Genomic DNA, 14,447 nt, shown 5'->3' on the forward strand with positions numbered 1-14,447 from the left:
TTTGTCAAAGTTGGATTTCACTAACTGCATTTGGAAAGCTCTGTTGAAACAACCAGGTGAAATCAATCTTTGACTCAGTGTCTCATTAAACCCGTACTGTATTGTACCAGATGCTAATTTTATTTTTCTTTGCTATACTTAGCCAATGATATCCCAGATGATTCTCCTTGATGAAACATAATATGATCAAGATTTGTAAAATGGATTTCATTTTTATTCAGCATGACCTGAAATGAGTGACTGAGACCATAAATGCAATAGCAAAGTGTTTACAGAGGTCCAGTAGACTTCTACAGGACCAGAAGTATTTTACAACACACGTAAGAGACTTCATTTTACAGACCTAGAAGCTGCAGCCATCTTTTATCAATATAGCTCATTTCCAGCTTCTGAAATGAGCTATATTGTGATGATGGAAAGACGCTGTCTCTCAAATGAATTAAACCTGCTAACAGTTGTCTTTGGGCACTGAGGACTGGCTAGCTTCTGCTAAATGAAGCTAGACTGTAACACTCCCTACCAAGTCTCAGTTATAGCACAGAGGCTAACAGTAGCCTGGCTAACAATAGAGGACAAACAGATTTCCACACAAAGTCAATCTGTGTGTGTGTGATCACTTTGAGACAGCAAAATGTACCTGGAGTATACTAGAAAACAAAACAACGCAGTATAGGATTGAGCTAGATTTGTTAACTATAAACTTATAAAAAGTAGTTCTGTAACTGGTAGCTCTGAAGCTGTGTTAGCTTAACAACCTTCCAACATTTGTTCCTGCTTGCGTTGATTTGAACTTTTTCCGTGGTATGCAGCACGGGCAATAGTTAGCAATGAAAGAGTCACTGTTCTTCTCATTGGGTGCAGACATAGATCTAGTTTACACCAGCAAGAAGGAGTCATTTAATAACTATAAACATAATATATTTAAAGTAATCAAGCATTTTTATATCTAAATAATCAAACAAGTGCCTTAGTTGACTTTTTTGAGTGTGACATCTTATACTTATGTGGGTTTGTTAGTGCTTAAGAGATATTTTTCAATGATACACGACATTAGCATGTTGCTTGTTTGTTTGCAGATTTGAGAAACTATGTAAAATGAGCTGTTTTGAAATACTTTGATATATATTGAATATAATTTAATTAGTCTCTAACAACTGCATTTATAGTTAAATGCAGTTGTCGGAGTTTGCTAAAAGCAGCAGGTGGGCAGGTAGTTGAGCATGCTTTGCTGTCAGACTGAATCCGTGAAGATCAATAAAGAGAAACACACATTCTGCTTGCACTGCGTTAGTGTATCTGTTAGAGCTGTTAGAGCTGCTTTCCCACTCAGAACTCCTGCTGGCTGTTAGCAGCCAGTCACCTACACTTACAGATTGAGTGGTAGCAGATTTCATCACCAGTGGGACTCAGCAAAAGTAGTGAAAGGTTATTTGGAATACAGCAAATCCCAACAAAAAAGCTGCACATAAACCTCCCATTGCTATTGTGACAAATAACTCCCCCACCTTCCCTGTCCCCCACTGCAGAGAAATGAAGCTTTTCCCCTCCACCTTTTGGACGAGCTTTGTCTTCTAGAGGACTACAGCCAAGCTCGGCGACTTAACCCAGAGACCCTGAGCCACCAAAGGCTACAGCAGAAGTTACTGGTGAGTTCTCTGTGTGTGAGGGAGATAAAGTCTCGTTAATGCTGAACTTTTCATGGGCCATTAAGGCCGGCTGAAGACCGCTGTCAAGGCGTTTGCTTTCGGCGCTTTTTGGCTTTCATGTCCTTCTCCCTGCTTTCGACTGTCAAGTTGTGAACCATGCTTTTTTTCCCAGTTGTTGGTTTAATTTTAAATGAGCTGTGAAAACACATCTGCTGTTCATTTAGAGCCTTCATTGAGCCTGATTGGGGTCAAAGTGGCAGTTTCTTTACTGACCATGTGAACAAACTTAGGCCTTCACCTCTTTCCTGTCTAATAATTACACCAAACCTACAGGAAGATGTTGGTAGCACCCCAAAATGTAGGATGCTTTGAAAGATATCAGGAAAAACAGAATGCAAATATTTGAAAATATTTGAACTGAAATTAGTATAATTTGCCATCATCAGTGGCAGAGATGCCAGCAGGATCAGCAAACTAATCTGGAAGGCTGGAACTGTCATTGGTAAGAATTTGGAGGCGTTTGAGTCAGTGAGGGTCAGAGGTCACTGAACAAACTGGTCTCCATCATGGACAGCCCATCACCCCCGCTCCACTACACACTTCTGAGGGAGCAGAGCTCCTTCTCCCTCAGACTGATTCACCTCGTTGCCATAAAGAAAATGTTAGCAACTCATTCCTGCCATTATCTATTAACTTGTAAAACAACTCTTCATTCTGTCACAGGTGAACACACCTGTCACAAGCATATTTGTGTATTACGCCTTCATACTGCTGGTTTTCTTAGATTTATAGTGTACATTTTATTTATTAATGCAATTTGCACTTCTCTCTTATATAATGTCAGTCTTACATTTTACTGTCTTTATCACTTTTGTAAATATATAAATTCCAGCACTACCTCATAGTATAAGGCCTTTTCCAGGCACTTGTGACACTTTTATTTTAATTGCTTGGTTTATATATTTATTGTAGATTACCTATCTGTTTCAGATGCTCAAGCTGAGAAATGTTGATTTATTGATTGGGTCAGGGATATTAAAACAATTTAAAGGTTGTGTCATGAAAAACACCTGGTGGAACATCTCACAACTAATGAGGTTAATTAGTACCAGCATTACATATAAAAAGAGCATCCCAGAGAGCCTGAATGTTTCAGATATAAAGATAAGTGGGGCTCGTCATTCAAAGACAAAAGCCAAGCTCTTATGGCTCTACAGTAAAAACAGACACAAGTCTATGGTAGAAATCTCAGGATGGGTTTAAGAACTCCTGAAAAAAACACTGTCAGTCAACAGAGTTTGTCACTGCATCAGAAAACTGAAGTGAAATCTCTACGATCCAGAGGTCCCACAGGTCCCGAAAATTTGAAACAGTCTTTGGAAGCCATGCGTGCCACATCTTCTGGGTTTAAGACAAGTAGGACCGTTCGGCTTGTCATCAGAGCTGTGTTCAAAAGCCAGCATCCAAGATGTTATTGTATGGGCCATTGGTCAACATGGCCCACTCAATAATATTTCTGAAGGCCATATTAATGGTGAACAGTATATACATGTTTTGAAACAGCAAGCAACATAGATGCCATCTGGACGAGATCTTTTTCAGGGAAACCCTTACATATTACAAAAAGACAATCCCAAAACACTTTCTGGATCTATTCCATCCCTGTCACCCATTTCTTACACTATGAAAGGTATTTCTGAAAAAGGTCCTGAACTGGTGAGCACTTTAATGGCAGTTTGTCCCATCACCTCCCAAATGCTTATGAGTGTTAAAAGAAGAGATGATGCAGCACAGTTGAAAAACAACTTTTATTATATTAGACTATTTTTATGAAATTAAAAAAGGATTATTAAAAAAACATTTAGTTTTAGCATTTGATCTGTCGTGTTTGTACAGCTGTATTAAATATCGTCTTTAAATGATTTGCTAATCATTTGATCCTGTTTTTAGTGACATTTGAGAGAGCCTTGTGATTATTATTTTTTTTTTGTTTTTTTTAGCTAATGCTGCCAAATTACTGATGAAATTATGCCGTGGTGAAGTATTTGTCTACGATTCCCAAGTCAGCATTTACTCAAACCTGCATGCAATGATCACCTAATGGGTCTTCATTCAAATCAGCCTTAAGGTCGAGGTCACATTTACAGGCAATAACTGGTGAATTGTGAGCTACTGTGACATTGAGGTTGTATGTTAGTGCTACTATGAGTTGGTGGAAATCGGTTAAGGTAATTTTTTGGACTTAAAGTAATGTTTTATATGCATACACACATACTTTTATTTAACAGTACAATCTAAGTGCAGTGAACCTGACTGTACTTTCTCGGGGCGTTAGGACACCTCATAATCGTGTTGCTGAAAATCCAGTGGACGGTAAACTGGAGGTTACCAGTGCAGAGCTGTCTTCCTCCGGCTTCCTCCAGGCTGCGATCTCACAGCGGAGGCTGCTTGTAATTCCCCCGGCTTCCCCTGACGTCTGTGGTTCAATATGAATGAGCTCCATCGATTAGATCTCAGTGTGGTGCCTGTGCAAAGGGAATGCGCGTGTGCGTGCGTATATGTACGTGTCTATGTGTGTGCATGGGACTGCTGGCTTTCTCTTCTGTGTCTCCTCAGCACTTACCAGACTGTTGTTTTCACAGAGGGTGATGTTATGGGTGACATCTTTTGGTTGAACCATAAACTGAAGCTTTGTTATTAACAGCTTTTCTGTTGCGCGTTGATGAACAATCTAACTGATGTCCTGATTTTCCTAGCGATAAGAATAACACTGGCACTAACGGTAACATAAGGAACTAGAGAAGGTGTTGTCTCTATTAAATTTCTCCTGCCATATTTTGTTGGTTTTGTGAGGAGACAATCTCCAAAAATACAGAAACACCTTCTCGCCTCACATACTGAGAGTGCGGCATTCTGGTGTTAAAGTCCATACTTCTAGTCGATAGGGGTGCAAGGTTAGCACTGCTGACTGTGATTTTATCCAAAATGAGCATAGTGTGAACTTTATTTTTTTAACCTATCTGCCTGCTTGTGACAGGACTGCTTGTTAATTAACAACATTTCTTAAGTGCTGATCTGCCATTTCAGTCACACGCAGCATTATTTGTAAAGCAACCAAACATGATTTCTTTTTAAAGAAAAGTGATTATAAATGAATTATTAATTTTTGCCTGGAGGTATTCCTGCAAATCAGTGTGATGGACAGTTATTAGTGCATCTTCCCGTGCCTGCGTTTAACTCGTAGCAGACAAAATGCTTAATGTGGAGTGCTGAGTTTATGGGATTACTTGGCAGGTGGCCTTCTTTTAGTACTAATTACAACCTTGACAACATCCTTGAGTGAGGTACGGTCACACAAAATCTTTTCCACGGTGGTTGCTGGGAAACAAATGCTTTTAAAGTTAACACACATCCTATCTTGTCATTAGATGGTGTTTTCCACTGCTCAGTCAACAGAGAAATGGACTGGGAGTGACAGGCGTATTGTAAAAGGGTGGGTGGTTTTGAAGCAGTGTTGCTGGTTTCCTCAAGCGGAAAAAGAGCTGATTATGAATCTTGAAAGATTGAAGTAGCGTCAGTAATTACTAATACTGCACGGCTCTACGTAAGACCGAGTGATGCAATGAAAAACTGACACGACGCGAGGCACTTCTGCAGTGAGCTTCATTAACCCGCTGCTCTGTTATCATCTCTGACGGAGATGTAATCAACAAGACTGCAAAGGTGTCTTCCTGGTTGAGCGGCTGTCTTCAGCCGTTACACGTTTCTATCTGTGGGTTATGCTTTTGCTTTTGGGCAAACCTCATTAAATTTGATCAAACTTTGTTCCGTGTTGTCTTTGTAGGCTTGCAGATTTGTCCTGAAGGAGAAATCTTTGGGTTGTGATTGTCATTCTGCAAAAGTTGGCATGAAAAAAAATATTTTCTTTGCCAGAGCAACTCATACTGTACGACTGCAAATGTTTTTTGAGATCAGAGTAAACGGCTCATGAAAGAAGCAATTCTCTGCTTTGTGACTTTCCTACTTGTGAGTTGTGAACCTACTTTGTAAAAATGCAAATCTTTAAAATATCATGCAGTTGTAGTCTGCTCTAATATCATTTGAATGTAACCATTGTGTTCATACTAACACAATGGTTAGAGTAGCCCCTGCAGCCAAAAATGTCACCTATCTAATAAGTGTGTGTAAAGCAAAGTGTAGAATACAAAGAGAGGAGTTATTGTGTGAGTGAAATGGGTTGCTAATGTTCATTAATGCACAGCAGTATTAAACTACATTGGCCATTATAAGCTACTCATAATTCCAGAACATACCTGCAAATTGCTCATGTATTGCTCAAACCTTCTGGATTGACCTTAGAGGAGGGAAGTCTTTCTTCTATAGAAGCGTGTGCTCACCTATGCTTTTCTCATTTGCAAAGCTTTAAGGTAATGAAATTGTTTTCAAAGGTGTCATAAAAAATAAAAAAAAAAGATAAAGTGTTCATCAAGGATCGGTCCAAGCAAGCATTTTTAGCACCGAGCATGTGATAGATGTGGGTTACATGAACAGATTTGCTCTTTGAAATGGAGAAAATTTACTGGTTTGCTGCCCGATGAAGTAATTTGATGTGTAATCCTTTTGGCAGGGACAGGCAACACAATTCCTTCAGCACAACAACCAAAAAAACGAGCTATTTATGTCTCCATATCAGTTGTTTTTAATCTATGGTCTTGAATATATCACGTGCATATTTAATACCTATAGTGTTTCTGTCTTCAGTGCTGAGACACGGATCATGGACCCAAAAACTTTTTCTCTTATTTTTGGAAAGAAAACGTAACAAAAACCTTTTCAGTAGATTTTCATATTTTACTGGTGATTTTGTGCATGCAGTTTTTATGTCACCGTGTCCATACAGGCTGATGTTGATGCTCTCACCTGGTTCTTTCTGACTGCCCAAAAAACTGCCCAAAGATGTTGCCGAGATAGCTTTGAAGTGGAAGGTCTTAATTCTAGAAGGGCTTTACTTACAGTCGTATGTTTAACATTAGAACGGATCAAGTTGCCATGGCAACTGTGCCCCGCTGGTCTGCGTGGCCCCCCTTAATCCCGCTTGCAGCTATATTGATAAGTGATCTGCCTCTGGGAGTGTCTCATTGTCACATCTGAGATGAAAAGGGGCAAGGCGTATTGGCATGTGAACATTTTCCTCTTGGTTAACTGCCTTTATTCATGACTGTCAGAAGGCCTACAGTCAGGCTTTCAGGTTTATTTCAGCTATGCTTGGTTTAATGGTCAAGTTACTCATCGGGGCCAAGGGATATTAGACTGCTGATCAGATAGATGGGATAAATTGCAGTGACTTTGCAGTGTAGATGTACTAGAGCATCACTTCTAAACAAACCTAACTAAAAATATTCTGTCGCGTCAACTTAACGTCTTATGCACTCCACCATCGATGTGAGATTCATCATTTATTCATGCACATTGATATTCAGAACATTTCACAGAAAGTGCTGAGAATCTGTCCCTCTCTTGCCACGATATGACAGCGCTAACCACTGAGCAACTGTTCTTCCCCAGATTGACACTTTAAAGACTTCATCGTGAGGAGACGATGCTACTCGGGCCCTGTTTTTTTTTTTGTTTGTTTTTTTACTGCATGACCCTGATTTTTCCCCTTATGATTAGTGTTTATTAGCTCACAACACCCACAAAAAATATCAAAGTGCTTGGGGACAGGATGTTATATGAGACAAACAGGTGTGGGTATGTAGTTATGTGATTTTTTTTTTTTAAATTTTTTTAAATTTTTATTTTTAATCATTTGTGCATGTATTGATGTTGGAGGCCCTTGTGCTGGGGGCCAACCTCATGTTTACATCACTTGTAATGAAATTAGAGCTGCGTGGCGCCCACACTACAGGCGTCCACTGATCCTCTAATTCAATTACTCCCCTTATTAACGCTCAGATGCTGCTGGCTGACCCTGGACCGCACGCTGTTTTTGCTACACACCATTTACTCTGCAGCTCTTTTTGCTTCTCCAGTGGAATAACTGGTTAGGGTCATCCTGACACCAGTATATTTGTTTATGGTTGGAGCAGCAGAGTTTACATGTGGAGCACTGACCAATCCTGAATATTACATTGGTTCCAGTAAACATCTGGATACTGTGATTGTTTTTCAAAGATAATGTTAAAAGACAAAAAACTATCAAATGCTGAGATATTCAGATAAATACTGTTCTTGACTGGAGTTTTTCCCCCGTCATCATCCACAGATCATAACAACAGACTGTATGAAAAAGGAAAAAAATGAGCCAACACATGTACAATCTCCTCTTTCAAAATAGATTATCTGATGTCCTATGTGCTATTATGGATTAACAAATTAGCATTCGGCATGAGTCTCCTCCTGCATTACATACAAAACTAAACTGCAATTTTTAAAGGACCATTACACAGGTTTTATTTAGACCTATTTTACAACTTTTTTTTAACGATAACTTTCATATATGCATGCATATGCATCCATCCTGATGCATTATGTTTCATTTTTTGATTAAGACACGTAGTATGTTTGCCGTTTATGCCTTAAATGAACCATTAAGTAATCAATTGTATAACCTAACAGAAACTAGACTAAAATGTTCAAATTCAAAGTACTGGTAAAACTGATGTTGAATGATTTTGTTGATATATATTAAAGTCATGCTAGGGAAAACAGGGGTTGGAGACCACGGCCAAAATTATCGTGGGCAGTGAACTTGTGATATTATTGTCTTTGAAATGGTTGTTTTGCAGACGGGGGCCGAGTCTGTGATGACCAGGAGTCTGTTGCTACACTCATAAAGGCTTTGGTGTGTCAAAACAGCAATAAAACGGCAATAAGTCTGAGTAATTCTGATATCACTTTGCAATTGATTTGGGTCAAGTTGATAATTTTAGCAGTCTATTTGTAACAATACAACAATTAACTGTGATAAGCCGTTGAACCTATGGGCAACCATTTACTTGCAATCGGTCGCCAAAAGAGAAAAAAAGACATTTGCTTCAGACTGTAATTGAAATTTGCTGTCATTCCAAAGAGGAATGACAGTCTCTGTTATATCCTGACTAAAACGCAAACCTTTGAATGTAAACTGTTAGACAGTGTTGCTGTTGGAACTGGGCCCATTGCCTCTGTGCTGTAACAGGTCTGCAAGGATCTGGCATGATGTATGGTGGAATTTAGCACACAGGGTGTCTGTTGCCAGCATGCATGGAGACAAGGGTACACATACACAGACATACATATGCTGCACTTCATGTAGTCAGTGGTTTGGTTTTTGCCCGACCAGATAATACTACACTTCTGACGCACAGACAACGTTAATCACAGCCTCATCAGCAGTAAGCAGAGAGAAGCGATGATTCGCAGCCTGCTGACAACAGCCACCTACTTCTACAGGCTGGCCTCTTATGATAGCCGTGGGCATTAGCATCACACTACTCTCTTTCTTTATTCAGTGAAGGTGTGGTACCATGAAGAAGAAAAACACACCATTTGCTGCGAAACATATGAGATAACACCATGTGACCACATTTAAAAACAACAGAGATGACAGAAACAATGCTTAATGTGAGAGATTAAATGCTGGTGGAAGTGTCTGAAGCTAAGCCGTTTAATGGGTTTATGACAGGTCAGAATCCCCTGTCTTCTGACCCGCTGAGTGCATGCATGTTACTCTACAATGAGGTTAAATCATCGCACGCCCGTGTTCAGGATTTTAAAGTTAAACCTCTGCCAAGTTTCTCAATCTCTCGCCACTGCATTGAGCTTATTAAATTTTCAATCTGCTACGGGCTCTCTTTCCTCACCTCGCAGGATGAATGTGCCCTTTTAATAATGTAACCGGTTTTAACAAGATCGTAAAATGTTCATCTAATTTTCATAAGCTCTGTTAGCAAAGTGACATATTCATATGATGGCAGGAATCTCTTTGGCAGTTCCTCAGTTTTAGCCATGAGAACGCTGTGAAAATCTATTTTATTTATTTATTTTTTTTACTGTAGCTCCTTGTTGGCTTGGATTGTTGTGCTGAAGTTTATGGCAGCCTTCAGGGGAAGCTGAGGTTGTTTCTGTGTTGCCCGCATGGCTCTGAAGTAGTGGCTAGTCATGATATAGGAGATTTAGATTGGCCTTTTGGTAAGTGATAGGGCTCCACTGAATACTCCTATTCTCTTGTTCCTCATCTATAATGTACACGAGTTACACAGAGCTAAAACATGAAAACGCAGCCTTTTCAGATGAAGCGCCTTCAACGTCATGGTTTACATAAATCTTTTTGGGGCTGATGAGCGCCGTCTCTTTTTCCAGTCTTTAAAACTGTGTGTGCTTCAGTGACATTAGTTAGTTGTACTAGTAAAAGGGTCAGGGTGGCGTGAATGCAAACACTGCTAGCTGCTTTCTCTGAGTGTGTGTGTGTTTGTCCTCTCAGGCATTGGTGGATAATGTGACCTTCATAGGGAGATTAAAATATGTAGCAGGCGTGCATTGATTTTTGGACTCACCGCTGGTATATATGGACTCAGCCACTGCATAAATATTGATACTCCTAAAGAAAGATCAGGCATTTTGTGTGTTTGTGCAGTCGAGTGCCAGCTGGGTTTAAAAAAATAATAATAAAATGATAGTACTTTAAATAAAAGAATACTTTGTAGAGCGTGTATTTTGATAACCTAAATCTGCTCGTGACCCAGCAGCAGCTTAATAAGGTCATTCCTATTATGTGGTGGCTAATTACAATGCCTGTTATCCCCAAGCTGCACTGTCAAGTGAAAGAACAGTTTAAAGGGACACTTCATAAACCCAAAATAGTGTTTACCCCTTCATTCATATTTATTTTGGTTGGGTTTTTTCTTCAGTTGATTAGTTCTGGTTTTCTGTTAACAATGGCTTTCTTCTTGCCACTCTTCCATAAAGGCCAACTTTGTGCAGTGCACGACTAATAGTTGTCCTATTGACAGATTCCCCCACCTGAGCTGTAGATCTCTGCAGCTCGTCCAGAGTCACCATGGGCCTCTTGGCTGCATTTCTGATCAGCGCTCTCCTTGTGCCTGTGAGTTTAGGTGGACGGCCTTGTCTTGGTAGGTTTACAGATGTGCCATACTCCTTCCATTTCTGAATGATCGCTTGAACAGTGCTCCCTGGGATGTTCAAGGCTTGGGAAATCTTTTTGTAGCCTAAGCCTGCTTTAAATTTCACAATAACTTTATCCCTGACCTGTCTGGTGTGTTCTTTGAACTTCATGGTGTTGTTGCTCCCAATATTCTCTTAGACAACCTCTGAGGCCGTCACAGAGCAGCTGTATTTGTACTGACATTAGATTACACACAGGTGCACTGTATTTAGTCATCAGGCAATGCCTATGGGCAACTGACTGCACTCAGACCAAAGAGGGCTGAATAATTACGCACACCCCACTTTTCAGTTATTTATTTGTAAAAATGTTTGGAATCATGTATGATTTTCGTTCCACTTCTCACGTGTACACCACTTTGTGTTGGTCTTTCATGTGGAATTCCAATAAAATTGATTCATGTTTGTGGCTGTAATGTAAAAAAATTGGGAAAGTTCAAGGGGGCCGAATACTTTTGCAAGTCACTGTATTAACAAATGTTAGCACGATACGAAAAACACAACAATTAACAGCCAGTTTTCAGTTAAGCAGTCTGTTTTTGAGAACAATTCAATGGACAGAGATTTTACGTGTGAGTCAAGGCCCAGAGAAGAGTCAAATATTACTCCAAGATTTCGAATATTTGGCTTAGCAGAAGAACAGAAAGGGGCAAGAACCTGACTGATTTTAGAATATAGATCAGGAGGAGCTATGATCATGGTCTCTGTCTTGTTCATGTTTAAAACAAGGTAATTGTTAGAAAGCCAGAGTTAAGCACTGGACTAGGGTGGACAGCCTATCCAGCTGATGAGGCTTAAAGGACATATACAGCTGAATGTCATCGGCATAGAAATGATAAGACGGGTCACTAAAAGACTGAATAATGCCAGCTAAAGGAAACATATAAAAAGAAAATAATAATGGACCCAAAACTGAACCCTGTGGAACCCCGCAGGTTAGGGCAGCAGTGTTAGAGGAGAACCTATCAGTCCTAACAGCGTCACTATGAAATTGTTGGATTGAATATCTTTTTTCCTTTCCTAAAGGATGATCCAGTGGATCTATTACTAAAGCAGCTTATACTGTAAAAGCACCTTTTGTCAGTATTTAGAGAGTTCGACTTCACCCAGTTGAGAAGTAACCGCAACTGGAAATCATAAGAGGAGGTTATCATTAGTGCTGTGCTATACTGCAAATTTTCGAGTTGATCTGATACTAAATAGTACTAATACTAATAGTAAATCACCAGTATTGGTATTGGTGATACATTTATTGATACTGATACTTGAATCGTCATCAATTTGCAAATTCTGAACACATTTTAATGATACACAATAATTAGTTAAAACAACAAAACCTAGTGCATGTGTGAGGTATATATTGTCATTTTCACTTCACAAGTATCGATCCTATTGTGCTAGTATTGACCTGATGCTGATACTGTCGATATTTGTAGTTGTCATTGAAGTTTACATTTTGGCAGATACTTGCTGCCTACCCTTAAAACTTCGTTAAAGTTTCTCACTATCTATTCACTACATATTTACAGTTGTAGAACATCAGTAATGGGTGCTTGTGTTCAGTCCAGTGCCTCTTAATTGGTGCTCGGGTAGAACTAAAGGCCAGTGATGGCTAACAGCATTTCTTGCGTAGATAGTGGAGCTGACTGATAAGCTGGTCCTTCGCAGTGTCAGAACAGTTGCGATGAGCCGTGTCTCGAGTGCTCGTCTGCCTCAGACGGGAATGCTTGTTATTGGTGCTTTTTTCTCTGACCTTGTTATCAACTGTTACATTCAGACTCCTGCCTCTTGCTGCATTTAAGATGCTGCCCTCTTTGAGGTTTTGTTCTTGGTAGCTATGTACTTTGAGATAAGTGTGCTCAGCAAGTGGTACTGACAGGCTGACTTGGTGTGACTCACACTACTGACATGACTTTTTGTTCACATGAAAAAGGTTTTTTTTCTGGGTCATTTGCCTAGATTGCACCTCTCTTCCTTTCTATCTTGTTCTTTTACTCCTTTTCAGTTGATGTCTTGGGTATCGCACAGCTTGCCAGGGAAATAAGAGCCGGAAAGGAAACTCCTGCGAGTGTTGTTCTATGACAGAATTGGTGTGAATAAATGTTCACTATGTTTTCTATTTTATCAGCATCCCGCAATTTACAAGCTGCATGTGACCGTATTTCTCAAACTTAAAGCTGAACATTGTTTTTATTAGGGCTGAACGATTATGGAAAATAATCTAATTGCGATTTTTTTTGCCCCAATATTGCGATTGCGATGCGATATGCGATTATTTTTTAAGGTCTTTGTCTTCTGTATTATTAAACAAAGACAAGCAATACATCATATAGTATGGCCAATACTATATTACATTAATTTTAAACTGTTCTTTCCTGGAAGACAGACCTCTGTTATGATGACATGAGGTGATGCATGAATTGATGACTGACATTTTTATTTAACTTCTTCAATCACAACAGTATATTTGAACATACACAATAGTTTATTTTTAGCTTACAAACATCTGAGCATAAAGTGCTGGCAAGGAACCCTGGTGTAAACATTAAAATGAAAGTCAGTACAATGTGCAGATTGCAGAAATATACATAAAAAAAATCAGTGGCTTTACCACACTCAGTTTTTCGACATCTGTGAACTACTAGACAGTCATTCAATTAAAAAATAATATTAAATAAATAAAACTAATAAATAAAAAATACACACATCTTACTGATCTCTGCAGTCAGTAACATTACACATAAAGTGCAAACATAATAGCAATTGTATAAACACACACACAAACACGCCTTTAAAGTTTAAAGGCGTGAAATTGGACGGTCTAGTTCTGATTAGCGTCACCGCTGTCTCGGTGGAGTTTAATAAACTCGGCCGTCTGCTTCTTGCTATCTAAAATATAACCAGACACTGGTGTAAATTCTCGACTGTCTCATACTTCTGTTTAATAAGTTTTCTGTTTGACGTTTAGTCAGCTGTGTGAAAACCAAGGAGGAACCCACCTGGGGGATGAATAAAGTTTTATTTTATCTAATCTAATAACTTTAATCTCAGCCAAACCGATTTACTCACGAACAAACAAAACACTGAAAAAAGCCCAACAATAACATTTTTAGGTTGTCTAAGTGACTTATATATTACGTTTAACCCGAGCAGCGAAACTCCGCGGTGATCTGAAAATGATGTGCCGGGAGTTGTGCCGTTCTCGGCCGCATCAGTAACCCTCGAGCTCCCGGCTAGCTGTCGAGCTGGTGGGTAGCAGACGCCTCTGAAAACGTCGAAGCACTTTTGCAAATATGGGATATCTTGATAAACCGAGCAGATATTTGATGTTTACACAACTACTTTCTCGCCTGAAAATATGTTAAAAGTTTATTTTGTGACCCAGAAAGATTAGTATGAGTAATTTTAAAACTTAGTAGCGGCCGCCATTGCTGGAAACTGGAGTTTGGCTGGGCCGCGCTATTAATTCTGGGATATGGTAGTAATTTGGACAGCCTTCGGCGCGTCGCTGTGACGTAATCGGTCTACAAATGCGGCCTCAGGAGGATGCAGCCCATGAATTTGGACATGTCCAGAGTATAATCGCAGCCTTTGCGGTTAGAAAATTGCACTTGATCATGTCGCGATATTATCGCA

General features: G+C 39.5%; 1 protein-coding gene across 7 annotated transcripts in view; it reads left to right on the forward strand.

Annotated features, from left to right (window-relative positions):
- rimbp2b (RIMS binding protein 2b) overlaps positions 1–14,447 on the forward strand; it is a 108,224-nt gene that overhangs the window by 19,959 nt on the left and 73,818 nt on the right. For all 7 annotated transcript variants that reach the window (XM_026188859.2, XM_026188872.2, XM_080309007.1 and 4 more), the window contains one exon: positions 1,527–1,646. In XM_026188859.2, the coding sequence (XP_026044644.1) occupies positions 1,527–1,646 (120 nt within the window). The remainder of the gene's footprint in view (positions 1–1,526; positions 1,647–14,447) is intronic.

This window comes from Astatotilapia calliptera, chromosome 12, assembly GCF_964374335.1.
Source record: "Astatotilapia calliptera chromosome 12, fAstCal68.1, whole genome shotgun sequence".
Taxonomy (NCBI): domain Eukaryota; kingdom Metazoa; phylum Chordata; class Actinopteri; order Cichliformes; family Cichlidae; genus Astatotilapia; species Astatotilapia calliptera.